This window comes from Melanotaenia boesemani, chromosome 23, assembly GCF_017639745.1.
Source record: "Melanotaenia boesemani isolate fMelBoe1 chromosome 23, fMelBoe1.pri, whole genome shotgun sequence".
NCBI classification, from domain to species: domain Eukaryota; kingdom Metazoa; phylum Chordata; class Actinopteri; order Atheriniformes; family Melanotaeniidae; genus Melanotaenia; species Melanotaenia boesemani.
This window is the reverse complement of record NC_055704.1, coordinates 7762253-7785065: the sequence shown is the minus strand read 5'-3', so window position 1 is coordinate 7785065 and position 22813 is coordinate 7762253. Positions and strand designations below refer to the sequence as shown.

General features: G+C 39.2%; 2 protein-coding genes across 4 annotated transcripts; one reads left to right on the top strand and one right to left on the bottom strand.

The window, feature by feature from the left end:
• Positions 1-317: 317 nt before the first annotated feature.
• cwf19l1 (CWF19 like cell cycle control factor 1) lies at positions 318-7211 on the bottom strand. Of its 2 annotated transcripts, XM_041977168.1 has the most exons (15): positions 7126-7211; positions 6417-6517; positions 6104-6188; positions 5946-6030; positions 4603-4704; positions 4293-4507; positions 4105-4220; positions 3933-4017; positions 2155-2307; positions 1916-2063; positions 1751-1830; positions 1441-1650; positions 1012-1131; positions 837-934; positions 318-560 (listed from the first exon to the last, which is right to left on the bottom strand). In XM_041977168.1, exons 2-15 carry the CDS (start codon positions 6437-6439, stop codon positions 416-418), a joined length of 1665 nt encoding a protein of 554 aa, XP_041833102.1. In that variant the 5' UTR covers positions 6440-6517; positions 7126-7211; the 3' UTR covers positions 318-415. The 2 variants fall into 2 exon arrangements, with proteins under 2 accessions (XP_041833102.1, XP_041833103.1); XM_041977169.1 differs by lacking the exons at positions 6104-6188; positions 6417-6517; positions 7126-7211 and having other exon boundaries at positions 4603-4706; positions 5947-6030.
• On the top strand, positions 7060-22748 carry dmtf1 (cyclin D binding myb-like transcription factor 1). Of its 2 annotated transcripts, none has more exons than XM_041977164.1 (17): positions 7060-7167; positions 8964-9082; positions 11279-11374; positions 12108-12190; positions 12444-12543; positions 13401-13477; positions 13544-13701; positions 13800-13832; positions 13912-14021; positions 14091-14319; positions 16385-16536; positions 16941-17126; positions 18411-18490; positions 19578-19736; positions 19817-20020; positions 20134-20239; positions 21817-22748. In XM_041977164.1, exons 2-17 carry the CDS (start codon positions 8974-8976, stop codon positions 21849-21851), a joined length of 1917 nt encoding a protein of 638 aa, XP_041833098.1. In that variant the 5' UTR covers positions 7060-7167; positions 8964-8973; the 3' UTR covers positions 21852-22748. The 2 variants fall into 2 exon arrangements, with proteins under 2 accessions (XP_041833098.1, XP_041833099.1); XM_041977165.1 differs by lacking the exon at positions 7060-7167 and adding an exon at positions 7312-7390.
• The last annotated feature ends 65 nt before the right edge of the window (positions 22749-22813 follow it).

Sequence of the window (22813 nt, the reverse complement as noted above, 5' to 3'; positions counted from 1 at the left end):
GGACTGATATTTAAGCAGTTTGAAATCAAAGTATACACATTTGTGGCCTCATATGGTGAATAATTATTTCGTTGAGCTGCTTCACCCTTCATTGAGGTCCAAGGGTGGACCTGGAAAGTTCTGCTTTTCTGACTTCCTGATGTTAGCTTCCCTAGCAGTTTCCTACATCATGTTTAATAATAGTCATTAAAAGTAATCATTTCATCTAGCCACATTTTTTTCTTGAGCAGCATTTGAATTCTTAAAGTGAATTACTCAAAACATCTAAGCCAAAGATGTTTATAATTTAAGGTGTTTTATGTAAAAATGGCACCAAAAACGTAAAAAAAAAAGTTTAATTGTTCGTTTACAAAATCCAGAAACTGCATTAAAAACCATTCCTCCCAGTGCTGTGGTTGAACGGGTGTGTGTGTGTTTAGTCTTCCCAGGCGAAATCAAACGGCTGGAAGTCGTCTCTCAGCTGTTTACAGGCCTCATCCTCTTCCTCTCTGGTCTGTTTACACTCCCTCCAGTCAGCTCGGGTCGGGATGTTCAGCACCGCCTCGCTGGCCAGAACCTCCCTGAACACAAATTGTTGCCGGTGTCAATTCGCTTTCTATTATCAGTCGGCTCATCAGTTTTGGAATAACTGATATAAAAAATTAAACAGCAGAAACAGGCATTAGCATAAACAGTTGTCTGATGTGCTCTGGGGACGATACGCTAGTTTAATGTGAGGCTTCCACACAACCAAGAGCTGGCGATCTTTCTGCAAAGACAAAATGAGTTCTGCCCTGAACGTAGCGACTAGTGACTACTTCTATCAGAGCCCTGCTTCTACCAGGACCACTACTCACCTTCCAAACTGCAGAGGAAAATGTTTCTGGATGCGGTAGAAGAGTTTCTCCCCTGAGTCCAGTTCCACGTAGAAGTATGGAGTCCCCGGAGGAGCAATCTGAGCGCAGGCATGTTACAGTGAATAAATCTAAAAACAGCAGCATGTTCGTAGCTTCTGATTCCTGATGCATTTACCTGTTTAAGGTCGGTGTGTTCAGGAATCTCCATCAGCTCCATTTGCTGCTCCTGAGCCTGGACCATGAACGCCTCCTTGATGTCTTCTGTGGCGCAGCAATCCAGTGGAACCGGGACCACCTGAACGATAGAAAAGTTGAGAACATCTGGATTAAGGCGAGTGTTCAGCAGCATAGGACTAAATACAATTGAACCAAATTAAAGATCAAAAGAGAAAAGGTAAAGTTGGAGAAAGTCTTGTATTTTGTAAAAAAAAAAAAAAAAAAAAAAAAAAAAAAAAATTGACAGTGTCGCAACCTTAAAAAGGCATATTCAACAACAAAAAGTCTGACACAAAGATCTTCCAAAGATTCCTGAACCTGCTGTTCTGCATCATCATTAGACGAGATCTCATTGATCTGGACCTGGTCCTCGTGTCTGAGTTCCTACCTGCAGCTGCAGGTGCTGGCTTCTGTAGTTCCTCTCAAACAGCACGCATCGATCTCCTTTGCTTTTGTAGAAGCTCCTCAGGGCCGACTTGTACTTCTCCATCTCCTCCACCACCTCTGAGCCCAGCTCCACCACAGACTGGTAGTGTCCGATGGGGAGGATCAGCATGTGGCGAGGAGTCAGAGCTCCTTTAGCCAAAGCCAGATAACACTGTAGAAACAAACCACTGAGTTTGCAGTAAATGTGCTACATGAATAAAATCATCACTAATCAGACATCAGTTTGTGTGACATCGAAGGCGTGAACTCACATGTGTTCCTATGCTGATAACTAGGTGTTTCTCCACCTGAGGACTGGCCAGACAGAACCAGCAGGGACCAGAAGGCTGCGCTACAAACACACACCAAGCGTTAAACATCAGCGATACGAGTGTTTTGCTCCTGTTGGTTGTGTTTCCATGCTGTTGGGGACTCACGGTGGCGGCGGGGTTGCTTGGGCCTGTCTCCGTCCTGCTGCTGGTCTCCACCCCACCTGGCTCCATCTGAGGGTCTCTTCCTGCCACGGCCCCGAGAGCCCCCGCCCTGCTTCCTGCTCAAGTCGAAGAAGAACTGGTGAGCCGGCTCCTGGACAGAAGACGGGATGTGAAAAACTAGATTTTTGCAGAGTGAAATGTACCATCTAAGCATGGAAAATGGCACCGTGTGCGCCGTATACCTCCTCCTCTGTGGCGCCGAAGGTCGCCTTCTGCGCATCTGCTTTGTCTTTTCCGGGGCGTTTGTACGGGTTCTCCGTCACGTCCTGCGGCTGCTTCACCAGCTCTGCTGGATCCATGCTCTTCATGGGGATGATGTTGAAGGCATACAGATACTGCAGACAGATACTTGAGACTAAGATGCTCAGAAAACTCAACTTCTCATCATGCACAGGAGGAGGCAAACAGTAAATATTTTTCAGACTTTAAAATGAATTTCCTGGTATTTATTTGGCATGCACATCAGCAATGATGAACATCTTAACCTCTTCTTGATGAGGTCTATTTTTTCTGCATCCTGTCTAAAACGACAAACCCTAAATAAATTATGTACACCTTCACAACTACAAGGGCTGTATATACATAATCTTGCATTAAAATTTTTATTTTCCCAGTCCCTCTGAGACATAAAGCTGAGACATGAGATTACTACAGAAGTGTTTGAATCAAGATATGTGTTACTGTGTCAGTACCTGGAACACAGTAGAAAACAGTCCCCCTGGGAGGACCGCATAGAAGCAACCAATGAATGTAAGTGGTTTAAGTACCAGGAACTGGTAGGAGTGCCAGGGGAAAGGCTGGAAGGCCTGCTACAAGCCTACAGAGATGGGGTGTAGAATATTTCCTGTACACTCCCACTGCAGGATCTACACCCTTCTTGGTATCACAGGAGCAGAAAAAAAGAGAACCATTAAGTCCACCATAGAGTTGGCAGAGAAAGCGCTTCTGGGTGGATTTGGATCAAGAGGTCTGCGAAAATGGGCCAATGAGGCAAGGACACAAGTTGGGAGGAGATCAACTGCAGGTGGGTCGCCTGAGTGAGAGTGTATGATGCTGCTAGACCCAAAACACCCAATGACCTCAGGAAACATCACTGATGACGTGTCCCAACGTATCCCTGGGTGAAGACCTTCACACCAGTGAAAACCAGAGGGTAACTGTCCAATCCATCTAGGAATTAGTGAAGTTTTAATAAAGCTGTAATGCAGGAGGTTACATCAGGAAGCCATCAGCCAGTGATGATGATGAACACCTCTATCAATGGTCAGAGTCGGGAGAATCTAGGGATAGCCCCCACATTCACCTTAGAAACACAATGAGGATCCAGAAAAAGTGAAGCCCAAGACAGTCTGATAGGAAGAGTTCACTATAAAACCTCCTTCATCTACATGGAAACCAGCAGGACCTTCATGATTCATTCCAAGCAAAGAGTCATAGGGGAACACGGTGTTTTTAAGAATCAAAGGAATCAAAACTTTGACCACAAAAAACATCAAAGTAAGACATGATTTATGATTCTGGCTGCTAGCTCCCAGAATTTGGCCCCACATTGTTGAAATAGACATCTTTGTAACCAGCAGAGTCTCTGCTTTCTTATGACACCCTTTTTGTGTGGTTTGCTTAGAGTGGAGAAACTAGCAGAAGCTCTAAAGTTCTCCTGTTTTTATTCCCATATAATTGCTTAGGGTTTAAATTGTGTTTCATTTGGATACCAGTCCTTGGTAGAGTCTTCTAGCTGAGTTTTTTTCCCTTTATTTTGGTATGATACATGTTTGGATTGTGGCTTCCTAGTGTGTGCTGCTTCTGTACAACATGCTCGCCAAGAAGAAGTTAAAGTTACAGATGGACCAAATTCTAAAAATGTGTTTCAAGTCTTTGTGTTCAGATTCTGAGCCTTTGGCAGTAGAGGCTGCTAATATAGACCAAACTTTTGATTTTTCATCATACAGGACATACACACCTTCTTCTTTGCAGGGTTGTTGACGGTTGCCAGGGCGATGAAGCGGCTGACATGCATCGCATTCTCCTGGAGAATCACGTGATTCCTGAGGATGGAGGAGGCAGGATAACATAACAGGATGAGGGAATGAAGAGATGTTAAAATCAGGTGAAAATGAGAGAACAGGGTCTACCTGTATGGGAGTCGCTCGTAGTGAGCGCCCTCTAGTCCAGCAAAGTGGTATCGCGGTTTCAGTTTATCGGCGAGGCTGGCGATGGAGCTGCTTCCACATGACTTTGTGTCCACTTCCTGGAAATCACACAATCATCATCAGCAGGTCTGACCCAAGTGGTTTAACATCGGTAACGAGCTCCACGTTACCGTGTTGTTTCCGTAGTGCCACACCCCTCGAGGCCACTGTGATGTCAGCAGGATGTCGACCCCTTTGAACTTGGAGCTGCCGGTAAGTGGAGTCACAAGGGCCGTCAGGTCTTTGGATGTGAAGCAGTGGGCAGGTGCCGGTTCCTGCAGAGCCTCCCGACCGCTGACGTAGGCAATCTGCAATCCAGACACGCCTGTAAACACACCCCGCCGACCTGGAACAAAGAGAAAAACCACGTTAAAGCTTCCTCCAGCTTTACTCAGGGAGGGGAATGAAGGGAACTGGGGTGCATCTTTGCAGCAGTTTTACCCAGATATGTGATGTTTTCAGCCAGCTCACATCCGTCAGCAATAGGGAAATGTTTTGTCGTGTCCTGGCTTGTTGCCCCTAAGACATATGTGTGGATCGGAGCTGAAAAAATAAGAAGGTAAAGATTCTTTAACTACAGGAGCAGAAATGTGTTGCACCTTCTGTCTCTGGCCACAGGGGGCTGCAGTTGCTAAACTCTCAGGGGTCAGCAGATCTGTGTAACAAAATTAAATGTCTTTGTTTCAGTTAGATGTGAGGTGTAACCACTTGATTTGCAGCCAATAGCTGTCAGTTGATCATTAAATCTGTAAATTACAAAGTGGGATTAACTAGTCATCCTGACTTTTAGATGAAGAGGAGACTTAAGCTTACAGTGCCTCCAACAAGCTTCTTCTTTTCTCTCTCCTGCAGGTATATAGTATATTAAAAAGTTTTGCAACACCTGTCCATCCCAGTTTTATGCTAGGATAAATATCAAACCATCATATCTCTGGTTTTATTTGGTCTACCACCGTCAAACAGATGTGGACTTTCCAGTGAAGCTGACAGCAGCTCCAGGTGATTTTGTTTTCTTATGACTGTGAAAATGTCACAATCTTATCATGATTACAGACCCCTGAAGGATAATGTTTCCACTGTCTCACACATGCACTGTATAAAACAAACTAATTTATTTGAAAAAAAAGTATCTGTTCACTTAAAATATAATGTTAAAGTTGTCCAGCAAGTTGGTAAGTGGACAAACTGTTACCCATGACCCAGATGAGAAGGATGCTCTTAACTCTGAACTGTGCTCAATAGCTGTAAGCTTCAGACTAAGATCTGACTCTCCACCCACCCTTCTGTTTTGTTTATTTTTATGACAGAAAGTGAAGAGAATCCTTTCTTTTAGATATATGTTGGTGCAAACTGGTGAAAAATTTGTAATCTGTAAATTGGTCAATATTGGGAAATTCTTCAGTGTACCAACAGAGGAAGCTTGAGTACTACCAGTGGTAACCACAGTTAACTCTAAAACTAGAGCAGGGATCACCAAAGCCAGACCTCTTGAGCCAAAGTCCTGCAGGTTTTCAATGTGTCACTGCTCCAACACACCTGACTCAAATTAAATGAATCCACCAGCCTATGAAGTTCTGCACAGACACAGACTCATTAATTTGAGTCATGAGTGTTTAAGCAGGGACACGTTGAAAATTTGCAGGACATTGGACCGAAAGGTCAGAATTTGGTGATCCCTGAACTAGAGGAATGAGACGAACATAGAGAAAGCACACCAGGTCACGAACTGTTGTTTTATAAACTGCTAACATAATTCCTGGCGATATTTTAAAACTTTTTAATACCTTTTTTGGCTCCAGTTGTGTACTGCTGCCACTCTGCTTCGGCCTCAGGTGTCGTTCCAAAGAACTCTCCGACACACAGCAGCAGCTGCAAGACATGAACATTTTAATAATACTGACAGTTTGAGAGCTACTAACTTAAACCATCATGTCCGACTCACATCAAACTGTCCAGTCTTCTTTTGGATGGCCTGCACTCGACCGAACAGGGCGTTTAGTCTGCCTTCAACATCCCCACATGCCAAGCTACAAAACAGACAGTTCCATAGTTTTGTGCCTTCAAATCAATGACACATTGTGGGACATGTTTTCACATTTCTTAGAATGAGTTTCATATAGCGCTAACCGACCTGTTAAATTGAATTTTACAAAAGTTAACGGGATTAAAAACAACAACCGTTTAACCACAACGACATTTAACAAAACGACACTTTATCAAAGCAACAGACAATGTATTTATTTCGTTTAACTCACACTCTCACAGGTTGCTCCCCCATGTCTTGTCTACGTTTTCGCTCCAAGTGGTTTGGATTTTTGCAGCTTCAATACATTGTCCGTTACCAATAATGGTCCGACTGAAACAAAAGCAGAACCATTTGTTTTCTAACCTAGGTGCGTATGATTTATATATAAAATGTAGAGCTGTGGCAAAAATTAAAGAAGTACATTTAAAAAATGGAAGATTAAATTTTACGTAATGTTTTGAAAGTAAATGAAAAAATATCTAAGTCGTGAGGGTTAGCCGGATACCTTTTAGTGTGGGCATATTGGCTGCCAGGTTTGTTTATTTCAGTTCAAATAAATTGTCATGGGTTTGTCACAAAAAAATGTACAATAGCAACAAATGTGTTCTTTTTGTATGTTTTAAACATAGTTTTAAATGTATGAAATTTCATGGGGCTTTTACCACATAAAGAGCAATCAGATAACGAAATTAAATAATTTCCTAATTTAAGAATATTGTTTTGCGCCCAGTAAAATAATATTTTCATCAATAGTTTTCTTTTGAATTACAAGCTATATAAGAATAATTACAAAAAATATCAATGGGATAATACAACATAAGTGACATTTCATAAAAGTAAAAATACGCAGATCATGTACAGCCTTCCAGTTTACTGTTATTGCTCAATTCTGGCAACCCACCGGCCTTTGGACGTCGCTCCTCCATCCTGGCACTTACCTTCATCCTGGTAACTCAAAAGTCCCGGACTGAAAACAGGAAGTAAGTACCCAAATCAAAAGTAAAATTCACTTTCTGTTTGATGGTCGGAGACAGTCAGAACTGCAAGAGAAGTTGAGAGCAAGAAAAAGCGACTTAAAGCCGTGAACAAAACTCCAGAACATTGCCAAACCACACAGACGCCATAAGCTTCACCTTGTCCACTAACATGGCGCCGGAGATTTTTCGTCTTTCATATAACTCGATAGCTTGCTGGATGCTAATGGTTAGCTTCGAGGCTGAGTTGCAGCATCTTGTTTATCTACTTGCAAAAATAATTACATAATATGTTCTTTAGTTTAGAAAGTTTATCTTTATTGCCTTATGAAATGGGTTAGTTAAGGTAAAGATTCGTGATGGCTCCATTTTGGCGTAGAGTCCAGCGGTCTTGTACATAATTCTGAAAAGAGATAAACAGGACCGCCCGCCGAACTCCATGTAAAAAATGACAAATTTAACACTTTGGTGCTTATAACTGAAAAGTAAGAGCACAAATTAAACTATTTGAAAGTAAAACCTCTTTCAAATAAACCAACCAACAAATCCGTGCACATAATGTAATATTCAGCACACATTTAATATAAATGTCAGACAACTATCTGAGCTTAGTAGTAGATAGCTTTGTATCTAAGAACGATAGGGGGCGACAACGAGCAGTTTTAAGACGCTAAAGTTGGATTTTTACACAAACATTTATTACTTGGTTTATAAAAATGTATGAACATATCAAAATACTAACCCTAGAATTACTCTTAAATTACTCTCAATAGATACCTGTATTGTCAGTCGTTTACAGCCCCCATTACACGCTAGTATTTTCTTTATTCTTTATAATCATTGCTTGTGAGTTAATGTGTTGGTTTATTATGTTGTTTATTTCAGAAATAAGGATTTTACACTGGTATTAATAAAGTATAAGAAAATAAAATATTTAAATTGTTCTGTATGTGCTGCTTTTCTTTTAATGTTTCTATGTTAACAAAACAGGAGATGCTTTTCTCATTATTTTCTTTAATTTATTTTATTTCCATAAAACCTAACATTTGGTTGCATTTTTGCATAAATGACTCACAGTGCTGAGATGTAAATGTAGATCCAATCCTGGTGTTTCATCACCTGTTGGTGTGTCAGGGATGCAGCCGTCAGTTCAGGGTGTTTTTTATTTATTTTTTTATTTATTTGGGATCATGTTCCGTTTCCACTTGATGCATTGTTCCAGAGTTAGCCTTAAGCTAACATCAGCGGTCTCATGCAAAAAAAGACATGTATAATACTAAAAAATATATATTTTAGTTCTTCTGTCAGTATGAACACTCTTATTATTTTCTTCCTGCCCAAACATTTGACAGAAGTGAATTCTGTATTTAAGAAAATAAAATCTCAGTCATCAAAACATACCCCCCCCACCCACATGGACACACACATTTTGCCAGCACTAAGAGAACAAAAAGTCCAAATTCAAAGTGACTTAAGTCAGTTTTGAGTGGTTTTCAAAAACATTTTTATTTGAGATGTAAAACTTTATGAAGCTGCAGCTTTTTATATCATTTTAGTGAATTCCACTGTGTAGTAGCTTTAAAAGAAAAGACAGAATGTCCAAAGGTTGTGTGGCAGAAAGGCACGTTTCAGTTTTAGGTGGAAGCTATTTGAAGGATCCTACAGAACCAGCAGGGCCATTTACAAAATCCAGTAGACATGCAGGAACCAGGCCATTTAGGATCTTTTATATTAGACTCAAATTTGAAAAAAAGGCAAGAATCTTGTAATGATGGTGCTGGAATATTTGTTTTGTTTCTTAGCAGGTGGAGGATGAGTTCAGCAGCAGAGGATGAAGATGCTGCGGTGTTAGAAACCGTCAAGTCCGTCACGCTCACCCAGGACAGCGACGGAAGCATCATTCTTCACTGTCCTCCCAACGGTGGGTCAACGCTCAGAAAAACCTGTTTCCACATACAAAGTCCCATTTAATCCAGTACAAAGTTTTAACAACCAGACAGATTAAAGCAGGAAATCTGCTGGTTTATTGATGATAAATTATCAAATATATTAGACAGCTTTGCTTAGATTTATGAAGAAAAGCTTAAATACAAGGCTTAAGTTCTGTTTAGGTTAGAATTGCATAGAAAATAAGTAAAACAAATATTTCTTTTACCCCAAACTAATGCAGTGATGAGCTTTTTGTTTGTTAATCATGTCTGAAGACACAACATGTGGTTGTAGAAAAAATGTCTGTGTTTCAGAGTTTATTGATCCCTAGAAAAATTGAATATGGTCTACTGTTGACTTACATGCATCATATCAAACTATTTCCCTTACAAAAAAGAAAGAAAACTATTTAAAATGTGAATAAATACAAACAATGCACCATATCACCAAAAAGTGATACAAAAAAACTTTAAACATGGCCCTAAAATAAACACAGTCCAGGGCTCCAGACTAACGTTCTGCACTGGTTCCACTGGTGTGTCAAACAGTTTAATTTGGCCGCATCCAAATTTTCACAGCATCACTTTCAGCACCAGATTTTTACACATTTTAAACCCTTAACGCCTGAATTTATTTACAATTATATAAAAATGAAATAAACACAGGAAAAATAAAAAAAAAAATAAAACAAAAGGAAAAAGACTGGAATGAAAGAAAAAACAATGAAATATAATAAAAATGGATAAAAATAAATCCGTTTGATATAAATAAATGAAATAAACAAAGGCCAGAAGAGTTTTGTCAAGGAGTTAAAGATTGTTTTTGGATCAGTACCCAAATACTTTGATGGTTATTTAAATAACTGTCAGACAGAATGAGATATAAGGTTTTTATTTAAGGGTGAATGGCACATGGAAAACATGTAAAGTTGTAATGAACATTGACATTTTTCTTTTCTCTCTCTTTTTTTTCAGTAGTATACACGATGCATATCTATAAAACATTACTGAAGTAAATAATTAAATTATTAAGTCGTGGGGGTTAACTGGACACGTTTTAGTTAAACTGGGCTTGTTTATTTAAGTGAATTTAAATAGTTATAGATTTGTGAGAAGAAATATGCACAAAATAGCAACAAATAGATGTAACAGAGCGTCAGCGATGGTTTTACTCCATGAGGAACCGCAGAGTCCAGACTGGGAATCTTTGGGTTGTGCAGGAGAAAGTTTTCTGTAGCCTCAGCTCGCCATCATCAACACAAGATGTTGGAGTAAAGATGACCCCCTCTGGTCTCAAATCAGTAATATTCTCTTTTTATTATTATTATTATTATTATTATTATTATTATTATTACTATTATTATTATTATTTATTATTATTATTATTGTGTATCTTAATCTTCTTCCGTTATTGTTCTTACTGTTTTATTGTGCTGGCCTGCTTAGCTATAATCCTACAAATTTACATTATATTTGTATATTTTTATGCACGGCTCCTTTTTAAAAAATAAACTCAAGTACATGATGTTGCATAAGCGCATCTAAAGTGATGATTTATTTAAATGAAATTATCTAACGTAGATATTGGTGTGTTACTTCGGTGTGGGTGGCTGCTGCCAGTCTCCCCACCGACTGTGTGACGAATTAGATTTTTTTCTAATGGATCAACATGTCTGCCTGCATCTGTTCCTCCATCTTTCATGTTCACATCTTTACGTTCCTTTTTTAAATGCAAAGATTTGTTGGCTCTAATAGGTGGCAAAGACATCACATAGAGACGGTTGTGGTTTTAAATGTACATGCAAGTCCTGTAAATAATGTTGGAACATTTCAAAGAGAAAAACACAAAAACTGCTTTCTTTTTCCGAGTTTTGTCAATGTTCTTCACATTTTGTGATGGTTAAATGTTTATTCTTTTGTTTCCTGGACTGTTTATTTTAAGAGGTCACAAACATGGAAATGTCTGGTATTTCTGAATAAAAGCAGAGAAGTCATGATGATCCTACTCTCATGAATCATCTAAAGCTGCAGCTTTATTCAGCTTTAAATGAATTAAAGCTCAGTTCCTCCTGGATTAATGTGAAGATAATTGTGACTTGTATGCGTTGGTCTTTGTGAAGATCAGTCTGATGGTCTGACATGTTTAGGTTTATGTTAACAGAGGTACAAATGTGTGTGTTTGTGTGTAGACGAGGAGTCGGAGCCCCATCGGAAGAAGCTGCGACTCTCTGGAGATGGACAGACGGACTCGGAGATTCCTCAGTTCTCCATCGTCACTTTGCCCAGTGAGCTGTTTTATGTTTCTGTCTCTAAACTGATGTGTTTAAGGGATAAAAACTTCACATTAAAATGTTTTCTGATTTCCAGCTTTTTTCTGTACACCTGAGATAAAAATAAAACACTAAAAAGAAGTTATTGTAGAACGTTTAGTCAAACAACTACTTTTAAACTCAGAAAAACAGAGACAAAATGACCTCAAGCAGACCTAAAGATGCAAAGGTGTTCAATGACAGGGAACCACAGTTAGAATTAGGACACTTAAAATGAAAAGAAAGAAAAATAAAACAAACAAAACATCCACAAAGAGGCTTAAAACAAACAGAAGTGATAAACACACAGAAGAAGAACACAGTGAGAATCAGAAGATCATAAATGCTCTGAAAACATTCACAAACACACAGTAATGTTTGTTTACAGTAACCTGATGCAAACTGGGTTTCCTGGTTCTGGTTCTGAACAGGATGGTGTTCTTGACTTTAGACAGGGGTTCATGTACCTCTTGGAGTACTTGGAGACACTCCGGGAGACATGAGAAAAAGAAACATAGGGGGGAAAACTTGTTACAGATTTTACATCTTTATTAGATTTTATTCTGGTTTGGATGATCAGGTGAGTCAGTTCAGGTGGTCAAGATTACTACAAACATGTAAAAATGTACATTGGAATCAAGAAATGAGGGCCGAGGTCACAAACTAACCTGATTTATGCTCAAAGTTTATTTTTTATTGTTGTTGTCAGTGTCTGAGAGCGAGAGCTTCAAGGTGACGATGACGGCCGCAGCAGATGGGGATCTCTCTGATGACGGCGTGGCCCAGATTGAGGTAGATCCTGCTCTCCTGATCAGGAATCGTCTCTTTCTCCTTCTATAGATTCATTGTGTTCTCTGGGCTTCATGCTGGAACGTTAGGGAGGTCAAAGGTCACGAGAAGAATGAACAAATGAACCTTTTTCACCACAAAACCAGAACTTACAAGCTAATAAGAAAACATGCTGTAGAGGACTGGATGTCAGCGTCCAGAAAATGGTCTGAATGTGTGTGTGTGTGTGTGTGTGTGTGTGTTGATTCTGCATCAGGAAGAAGACTCTTTGTCACCAGATCAGAAGACGGAGGTGTCGCCTGTCAGTCAGGCCTGGTTCACGACTAAAGAAGATAAAGACACGTTGACCAACAAAGGTTCACACAAACACACAACTTTACTACACACACACCACTTTAGACTGCTTTTAGACCCACTATTGGATTGGTTTTAGTCCTAAAAATTATACTGGTTTTAAATATGGAATTGTTCTAATTTTAGACCTGGAGTTGGACTGGTTTTAGGTCAGGAATTGTACTGGTTTTAGACCTGCAATTGGATTGGTTTTAGACGTAATATTAGACAGGGATTAGATCTGGAATCATACTGGTTTTAGACGTGAAATTAGACTGGTTCTAAACCTGGAAATGTACTGTTTTTAGACCTGAAAAAGTATTGATTTTGGACCACGACTTGAACCGGGTTTAGACATTGACCTGGACTGGCTTGAGACCTGGAATTGAACTGGTTTCAGACTGGTTTAAAGCAGGGTTTTGGACTTGATTAAACAGGTTTCACATATGATTCAATATGTGGATACATTTAATAGTTTTATCTGGATTAGAAAATGTTTCAGGCTAATTTTAGACGTAGTTTTGAGATTGGTAGCCTTGGATTAATTTGGACTAGTTATAGACTGGATCTGGTTTTGATGTTGAATATTTTTTAATGCTGACTGGATCTTGACTGAAATTTAATTTGGTGCTGGATCGGTTTTAGACTGGATTTGATTTAAGAGTTATTCGAAGTTCTTCACATTTTTCATTTTTCATGTTTTTATCATGTTTTTATCATGTTTTTTTTTTTTTTTTTTTCAACATTAAACCACTTGAATGAAAAGCCATTTGATGAACGATTATTTGATTGGATCATTATTTTTACTCCACGTTTTACAAAATAAAAAGTTCCTTCTAAACCAAAGAAAATAATTTCTAATACATTTCTTGCTCTTCAGGTCATAAATGGAAACAGGGAATGTGGTCTAAAGAGGAAATTGATATCCTGATGAGCAACATCGACCAATACGTGAAGGTTCGTCTCTGCGTCTCATTTCTGACTTTCTGAAGGACGGAAAGTTCAACCCTGTGTTGTGTTCAGGGCCGCGGCATCCAGGACCCCGCTGAGGTGATTTTTGAAATGTCCAAAGAGGAGAGGAAGGATTTCTATCGCTCTGTGGCGTTGGGATTGAACAGGCCGCTGTTCGCCGTCTACCGGCGAGTTTTACGAATGTACGACAATCGCAACCACATCGGCAAGTAAGTTCATGGGGAAGAAAAACCGGAAACTTTATGTGCTGCACGCTTTTGTCAGTTTCAGTCCTCATTTTTTATTTATATATTCTTTTTCCCACGAGGTATACTCCTGAGGAGATCGAGAAGCTGAAAACGTGAGTAAAAGGTCTGATTCTGTAAGGATTCGTTAAGGAAATCACCCGTCAGCTGGTTTGAATGAGTATGTATGCTCAGGTTGAGGGAAAAACACGGGAACGATTGGGCCACGATCGGAGCAGCTCTGGGTCGCAGCGCCTCCTCCGTCAAAGACCGTTGCCGCCTGATGAAGGACACGTGTAACACAGGTGAGGAAGACTCCGAACATCAGCCTGAAACCCCAAACTTTTTCTTCTTAACTGAAGTTTTTAAATCAGGTAAATGGACCGAGGAGGAGGAGAGACGCCTCGCAGAGGTCGTGTACGAGATGGCAGGTGCAACGCCGGGGTCAGCGGTCACTGGAGGCGTTTCCTGGGCAACGGTTGCGGATCGGGTTCACACGCGCTCAGAGAAACAGTGTCGGTCAAAGTGGCTGAACTACCTGAACTGGAAACACAGCGGAGGAGCCGAGTGGACGAAGGAGGACGACTTGAACCTGTTACGCAGGTAAAAAAAAACAATAAGTGCATCAGCATGATTATCCACAGCACACACCTGTAATCAGGAATCAGGAGTTAAATTGGAATAAACTTCCATTTGCCTTTGTTTCATATGTGGTTCTACATCAACACGACCATGTTCTTGATCATAATGCAGCATTCATCATCTCACCACTGCCTTCACGGTGATCTTTGTCCATCCAAACTGTTGTTTTATAGAGGATTTAAAAGTCATAAAACCACCAGATGTGACGACTTTACTAAATGAAATGGCTGATAACGCTGAACCAACACGGATAAACTTGTGATTTGGTTAAAAGTTTTTTTTTATTATCAGAGTAGTGTAAAGGCCCATTTATGCTCCCTCACTTACTTAATAGGTACGTCCGTTTCAAGCGTCCATCCTTCTTACTTCATGTGTCTTTTACGTTGTCATGGTTATGAAGTCAGTTCATCCACTAGTGGGCAGTGCTGACTTAAGCGTTCATGTCCACGTTCTGATGTCAGTTTCAGACACCGGGCGTTAAAAAGCTCCCTCCTCTATGGTTGTGCTCGTGGTCGTCTTCTTCTTCTTCCTCCTCCTCGTCTTGTTCCTCCTCTGGTTTGTTCCTTTTGCTGGTCATGTCAGCTGGCCTGCTCAACACTGACCCCACGGTTTCCGGTGGTATTGCTTCCTTTTCTGCGTCAAGAGACAGATCTGCAAGGCTCCTGAAATGGACCAATTATCCGCGTAAACGACGGACACGCGAAAGTCTGCGCATCCGTCTTCTGCGTCGAGCATAAATGGGCCATACAATGCTGGGTCTTCCTAATCGGCTGTGCTGCCCCAAATGCAGGTCTCAGAGGAGGCCACCCTTTGTTCCCAGGGCTGTCCAACTCATGAACTCACAACCATCCCTTTACCAGAACATTTCAGTTTTGCACTACAACATGCACAACTGTTTTGTTTAGGCACAGTAGTATTACCACATAGTACTGACATTATTTCTATCATTGCTATCAGGACACTTGCATGGTTTACTGTACTTTACTAATAGATTTTTATTGCATATTATTTTTGTACACATCATTATTAGTATACCACATAGCGTACCATAGCACACCACACCTTATGGCATATTTTAGTTGCCTGACTTACCTATGCCCTAGTTGCACAGCTAGCTTTCTTACATATTTCCTTTCTTTGTTTATACTTTCACATACTGTTTTTAATAGAGATATTAATTTATTTGTTTGTTTGTTTATTATATACATATATATATATATATATATATATATATATATATATATATATATATATATATATATATATATAATTATAATTATTATTATTATTATTATTACAGTATGTGAAAGTATATTCATTTTAAAAAATAAAAATACTTCCACATACTGAAAAACTTGATAACTACTCTGTGCGCCATAAATTGCCCTTTTGGGATAAATACATTTTTTTATATTGAATTTAAGTAAGTAAGTAAACAGTTGTTTATGAAAAATATCATTACCTGTTTGCCTGCGATGGACTGGTGACCTGTCCAGGGTGTACCCTGCCTCTCGCCTGCTAAATGCTGGGCTAGGCTCCAGCTGCCCCAAGACCCTGAATGGACGAAGCGGAATAGACAATGGATGGATCACTTACTGTTTGCTTCATGTTTTGCTTTAGTTTTTACATAAGATTGCTACTTTAGTTGTAATAATCAGTCAATAAATTCCTAAAAGCAAAGCTTTATTTATTTTTAAAGACCTTATTTACATGAGTCACCCTTTTTCCAATTTGTTCCCCTACATGGCCCCTCAATCACAAATAGACCTGCCTGTGCTTTCTTTTAATATAATTTCATTAGCCTGTAAGATGTTAGCATTCGCAAGATTAACAGTGTCATTTCTAGCTAGCTGAGATCTCCCTGCCCATTTCTAAATGGAGAAAGTGAAGATTAACTCACCAAAAGGCTCAAAGAAATTCTGCACAAATCTGATGCAGTTACTTGTTTCAACTTCATCAATAACAACACATGCTTACCATTATGTTTATTTTAACCCATGCCTGGAATTATTACCTCCTGTTTCAGGATATCAGTACTGAAAGTGGAGGATGAGAACGAAATCAACTGGGAGGATCTGGCGTGGGGGTGGAGCAGCGTCCGGTCGCCTCAGTGGCTGCGATCCAAGTGGTGGAGCATCAAGAGACAAGTAGCCAATCACAAAGAAATCCCTTTTAGCGGTACACACACACACACACACACACCCACACATAACATACATACACATATTTCACACAGTATGACTTTATTTATACATCCACAGTGAAACTCAACGTCATCACTTAAAGGGTCCAATTAATCCCAAAGGAGCTATTGATGAAAATTACAACAAATAGATAAAAACAACCACAAAAATAAAAAAAAAATAGTTTAAAACAAAGACAAAACGATAGAAAACATGAACAGGATATTAACAAAGATTCTTGAAGTGAATTCAATGAGTAGAGAATTATTCAAAACTGGTAAAAAAAAAAGATAAAGATGATCACAGAAACAAAGACGCAAACTCATAAATATGCTAAATTAATTAAAAAATAATAAAACTAATGGAATTATTACTCAGCCTCTGTGTGTTTGTGGACAGTTCTTCTGAAGGGTCTCGAGGAGCTGATGACGTCCTCACAAACTGCATCCGTGCCAGGGAGTCCCTCCTCTTCCTCCCTTCAGATCCGACTCACCCGATTGGACGAGAGCAGCGGAAGCCCCGCCCCCAGCTCTGTGGCCGCACTGCAGATTCCCGTCCAGATCCCGCTGCAGATCACACACCTGGGTGAGACTCTCACTGCGTCTGTATGAACATCGCTGTGGAGAATCCTAGAGTTGGACTGGTTTTAAACCTAGAATTAGACTGTTTTAGATCTGGAGTTAGACTGGTTTTAGATCTGGAGTTAGACTGGTTTTCGATCTGGAGTTAGACTGGTTTTAGATCTGAAGTTAGACTGGTTTTAGATCTAGAGTTAGACTGGTTTTAGATCTGGAGTTAGACTGGTTTTCGATCTGGAGTTTGACTGGTTTTAGATCTGGAGTTTGACTGGTTTTAGATCTGGAGTTAGACTGGTTTTAGATCTGAAGTTAGACTGGTTTTAGATCTGGAGTTAGACTGGTTTTAGATCTGAAGTTAGACTGGTTTTCGATCTGGAGTTTGACTGGTTTTAGATCCGGCGTTAGACTGGTTTTAGATCTGAAGTTAGACTGGTTTTCGATCTGGAGTTTGACTGGTTTTAGATCTGAAGTTAGACTGGTTTTCGATCTGGAGTTTGACTGGTTTTAGATCTGAAGTTAGACTGGTTTTCGATCTGGAGTTTGACTGGTTTTAGATCTGAAGTTAGACTGGTTTTAGATCTGGAGTTAGACTGGTTTTCGATCTGGAGTTTGACTGGTTTTAGATCTGGAGTTAGACTGGTTTTAGATCTGGAGTTAGACTGGTTTTAGATCTAGAGTTAGACTGGTTTTAGATCTGAAGTTAGACTGGTTTTCGATCTGGAGTTTGACTGGTTTTAGATCTGAAGTTAGACTGGTTTTCGATCTGGAGTTTGACTGGTTTTAGATCTGAAGTTAGACTGGTTTTCGATCTGGAGTTTGACTGGTTTTAGATCTGGAGTTTGGTTTCAAACCTGAGATTGGACAAATATCAGACCTTAAATTGGACTGGTTTTAGACGTGGAATCGGACTGGTGTCAGACCTGGTATTGGACTTTTTAGATCCTGAATCATACTGGGTTTTTTTTTTAATCTGGAATTGGGCTGGGTTTAGACTGGTTACCAGTTGAGTTTTGAACTGGTTCTTAACAGGTTTCCGACTTTTTTAGTTTTATTTGGATCTAAAAATATTTCAGACTTAGGTTAGACTCAGTTTTGAACTCAGTAATTTTGGATTAGTTTAGACCAGTTATAAACTGGATCTGGGAAGGGACTTGTTATGGATCTGGTTTAAAGTCTCCAGAATCACCTTTATCATTTTAGCACTTTATCTACATTATTAAATGACCAAAAAGAGGAAGATGTTAAAAGAGAAACAGTAAAACCAGCTTGTTTCTTGGTGTCTGTTGTGCAGCTTCAGATTGTGCAGCAGCCAGCGACACCGACACCATCACTCTGAACACGGGGGCCCTGCAGACCTTCGAGATCCTGCCGGTAACAGCATAGGACAACACACCACCACCCATACCATCAACATCTTAAGAGGGCAGAACTGTTACAAGCTAATCCTGAACTCTGAATTAAACACCATCATTACGTGATAATGTTGTAAATAGATGTAATCTATTCTGATTCACTGGTATGATGAAGCTGGCACAGAAAGAATCCAAACTGAAAACCCAGTTTTGGCTCTGAGATGGTTCATTTTGGACCCTCTGTATCACGAAGACACAGAATGACCAATGAGAACACAAAATGACAGAGAAAAGGAAAAAATGTCAGAAAAAAATAGTAAATGACCATAAAATGATTAGAAGACACTAACTTAATATGAATAAATGAGAACATAATCTAACGCTTATGTGAGGAAACAGTATCTTGGGGATCTATGAGCCACCATGACTACAGAGGCTGCTACCACAGGAGCAGCCCAGATGTGGGCAGGCCGGGGTCCACATGGCAGCCATAGAGCTGCAGGGCATGACCCCCCCCCCCCCCCCCCATGAACTGGAGTTAAAAATGTTAAAACTAGAAAATCAAATTAACCTGAGAACAATTAGAGCGACAAGTGTGAAAGTTTAGCTAAAGGAGTTCATAAAAATTTGCCTTGGTAAAACAAAAAAAAAAAAAAAAATAACTAAGAAAAAAATAAAAACAGAATTGAAAAAGTTACAAAAATAGGTAGTTTTTAAATAAGTACATGATTAGATAATTAAATAAAATAAATAAAAATAATAAAAGAAAATGTAGGTTTTGAGCAACTTTTTATGAATCTTATGGTGCTAAGTAATTAATAAAACCAGATGCAAAATGACACAAAAAGGACAAAGTGACCCAAGAGGGAAAAATGATGACAAAAAAGCAAAATCACTTCAACTTTATTTAACAAAAAACTGACCGAAGAGAACATTAAAATGCCCAAAAAGACAAATAATTAGACAGTTGGCAGAAACCAGAAAAAATTGAATAACCTAAAATTGATGCAAAATAACCTCAGTGGTGGAATTAATTGGTTTTAATTGGTGCTACATGGATAAAACTGGAATACATTAAATAGATATTCCTTGTATTTGTCTGTCAGTCCTTCCACCTGCAGCCCACCAGCACCCCGGGGACCTACTACCTCCAGACGACATCTAACCAAAGCCTTCCTCTCAGCTTAGCCAATAACGGCACGGTTACCTTGACGACAGGCTCCTCACCCTCATCACACGAGCACATCATCCTTCACAGCCTGTCGGTCAGTTTCCTGCCTGTCATACGGGCCTTTGATGTTTGTCTTAGGTGTGTTTTTACATGTGTTTGTGGTTTCCTCCTCAGACTGACGGCCTCTGCTCTGGCGACGGAGTTATCATCCAGACAGTGTCCTCTGACCCCGCCTCCTCAGATGCCCTCGGCCAACCACAGCTTGTTGTGGGGACAAAGGGGCGGAGCCAAGATGATAGCCTTGATGCCTCGAATCTCCTGGAGGATTCAGAGAGGGTTGAAACTCAGGAGGCAATGACAGAAGATTTTACTGACAAGGTCTGAACACCAAGCTCATGTTTTTTATTTATTTTTTTTTTTATTGAATCAGGATTCTGTGTTAAACATCAGATTTAACTGTGTGTGTGTGTGTGTGTGTGTGTATGTATCAGGGGCTGAGCTCCCCCTCTGTTGAAGGTCCAGAGGTGCATTCTGGGATACCCTCTGGCAGCACCGTGCTGATTGTGTCTCCTGCCAACATCAGCAGCACACTGACAGGTGAGGAATCTGTGACCCTGTGGAGACCTTCTGTGCTGAAACATGGATTATATTTAGTTTATTACCTCATAGCAGCAGCATGCAGGCTGTAGCTTCAGTATCAGTTTACAGTTTAACAAGAAAAAAAGTGCATCTTCATTTAGCAAAAATTAAGTAAAAACATGAAAAACTAAGTTCATTCTTACTGCTTCTGTAGCAAGCACGAACACCTCCTATAAATTTGTCAGTTAATCAGCACGGTGGTGGAGGGTTGATGAGAAGGGCTTGTTCTGCAGTCATTAAGTGGCCCAAGGACTCCTCTGTGTACCATTATATAAATATATAAAATAATCTATATTTCTAACAGGATTGTCAAACTCATTTAAGCTCAGGAACCACATACAGTGCAATGTGATGGGCTGTAAAATAGCAGCTTATTACCTATAAATGATTAAACTTCTCTTTTTGTCCAAAGAAGTACAAGAATATTATCAACAATGTGTCAAATATCATTTTAGAGAACAAACTGTGAACAACTGGAAATTTCTTGAAGAAAATAAGTGCAAGTTTCAACAATATTTTGTCTGATTATCATTTACACATGCATCACTAGAAAGAGCCATTATTAGATAAAAAAGTACTGAAATAAGTTAATTAAATCAATAAATAAAAATACAACTCAAAAATGCTATGCATAATATCAACACTTTAAATTTACCAGATTCTGATTTAAAATTTATTGAGTTTTTTTATTTCCACTTCTCTTTCTCTTCTGTCCTTTTTTTTATCCTCTCATACACAATGCACTGTAAATATTGTCACGATTTGCAATTACATTTTTTTTTTACATTTTATTTATTTTGAATGCATTTCATTGGCACATTTTATTGAATGAAATATAATTAATTTCAGTATTTATATATTTATTTAATTACAAATTAAAATCTCCATACATTACAACATACAGATCACGTTGGCTCTGGAACTGAAAAATCCAGTATTTCATATTATGATTAAATTTTCAAGAGCTAAAAGTTAGTTTTAAATTAACATACGTGTACATTTCCACATGTGTGTAGTGATCCTAACCACCTGAACTGACTCGCCTTATAATACAAACTGATTTATTATGTAAGAAAGATAAAACAAGTTCTCCCCCTGTTTTGGAAATGTTTCATATTTAAACATAAAAATGCAACATTTACTTTTAAATTGCAGCCAATATCTTCTTTTTCATTTTCACGTTTATCATATTCAACAAGTGGACCAAATTGGACCATCTGGTGGCCCGGCTTTGGCCCTCGGGCCATATGTTTGATACCCCTGATTTATAGAGCACTTTTAAACTAAATGTTTTAAAGTGCTTTACAAATCAACAAAAACAACAGCAATAGCAATGGTACAATTAAAAGTAAGTCAAAAAGACACTATCAATAAAAATCTTTCTCATAAGGCCTCTTTATAGACATCACAGAGTCAGCTGACCTGATTTCTTGGGCAGGTTGTTTGGCAGTTGTATGAGGTCATCAGGGACAATAATATGGGAACCACTGATCTCAACGTCAAAAATCTAAAAACAACTTCCTGTCTGTCCTCAGATCCCATCTTGGAGAACCAGGAAGGCTCAGACTAGGGCTGGGCGATACTGCAAACTTTGGTATCGATCTGATACCAAGTAAATCCAGGGCTAGTATCGCAGATACAGAGACTTTTTCTTGAAATTTCACATTTAACGATTTTGCCTTTAATCATTGATTATTATTATCACATCAAACACAATATAAAGATTATTGTCAAACATTTTTTATAAATAAACTGAATGGCAAATATGAAATTTATAAATTTAAGTGTTTTTATTTATAAACATAAAATAACATCAACATTGTAACAAAATAAGAAAACTGTTGATAAATTCCCATTTATCACACAATTGTTTGAGAAAAAATAAATTCAAGAGTGTAAATTAGCTTAACAAAAGCAAAACCTACTATTGGTTGGCTCTCATTCATTCGCACTCTGTAAGAAAAAAATTGATCTCATCACGCCGGTATTGATCGATAGCGATACTAGCCCTGGTATAGATAATATTGATATTTGGATCAATCCGCCCGACCCTAGCTCGGACTGAGCTGGAGGACCACAGGACACCGCTGCCGTCTCAGAGTTGAACTGAGTCTTGACGCATGTTTTCAAAACAGGACATGATCATCATGTAAACAGACTCTGAGGGTCCCAGGAAATGAAACAGGAGTGTGAACAAGGTCCTTACACTGTGCCAAAGAGACTGGACAGGCTGTGACTGAGCTCACCTGTCCCTGTTCACAAAGACTCAATAAAGATGGACGTGTCGCTGCTTCCTCTTCCTGCCGAAGGTGAAGCCAGGCTGGAGGAATGTGCTCAACTAAAGCCCTTTTTATTTACAGCCAGACAAAATTCTGTACACATGAAGAGGAGCCTCAGACTGAATGACAGGTGAAAATAATAACTATTTAAATCTTTTTTCACTTTAAATTAAAGGATCATGAAGTTGTGTGAAAGCTCCAGTTGTTCTTTTTTGGGGGGGGGTAAATTTTCATTACCATAAACACGGTTTAG

Bases quoted from the DNA above. Each gene is read 5' to 3' on its own strand.
- dmtf1 (XM_041977164.1), top strand. From the start codon at position 8,974: ATGAGTTCAGCAGCAGAGGATGAAGATGCTGCGGTGTTAGAAACCGTC. The intron at 11,375-12,107 runs GTGAGCTGTTTT...TGTTGTTGTCAG, and splicing joins CTCCATCGTCACTTTGCCCA to TGTCTGAGAGCGAGAGCTTC. The intron at 13,702-13,799 runs GTAAGTTCATGG...TTTTCCCACGAG, and splicing joins AATCGCAACCACATCGGCAA to GTATACTCCTGAGGAGATCG.
- cwf19l1 (XM_041977168.1), bottom strand. From the start codon at position 6,439: ATGGGGGAGCAACCTGTGAGAGT. The intron at 4,705-5,945 runs GTATTAAAAAGT...TTATTTTTTCAG, and splicing joins CACAACTGGAGCCAAAAAAG to CTCCGATCCACACATATGTC. The intron at 4,508-4,602 runs GTAAAACTGCTG...TCTTTGTTCCAG, and splicing joins TGAAAACATCACATATCTGG to GTCGGCGGGGTGTGTTTACA.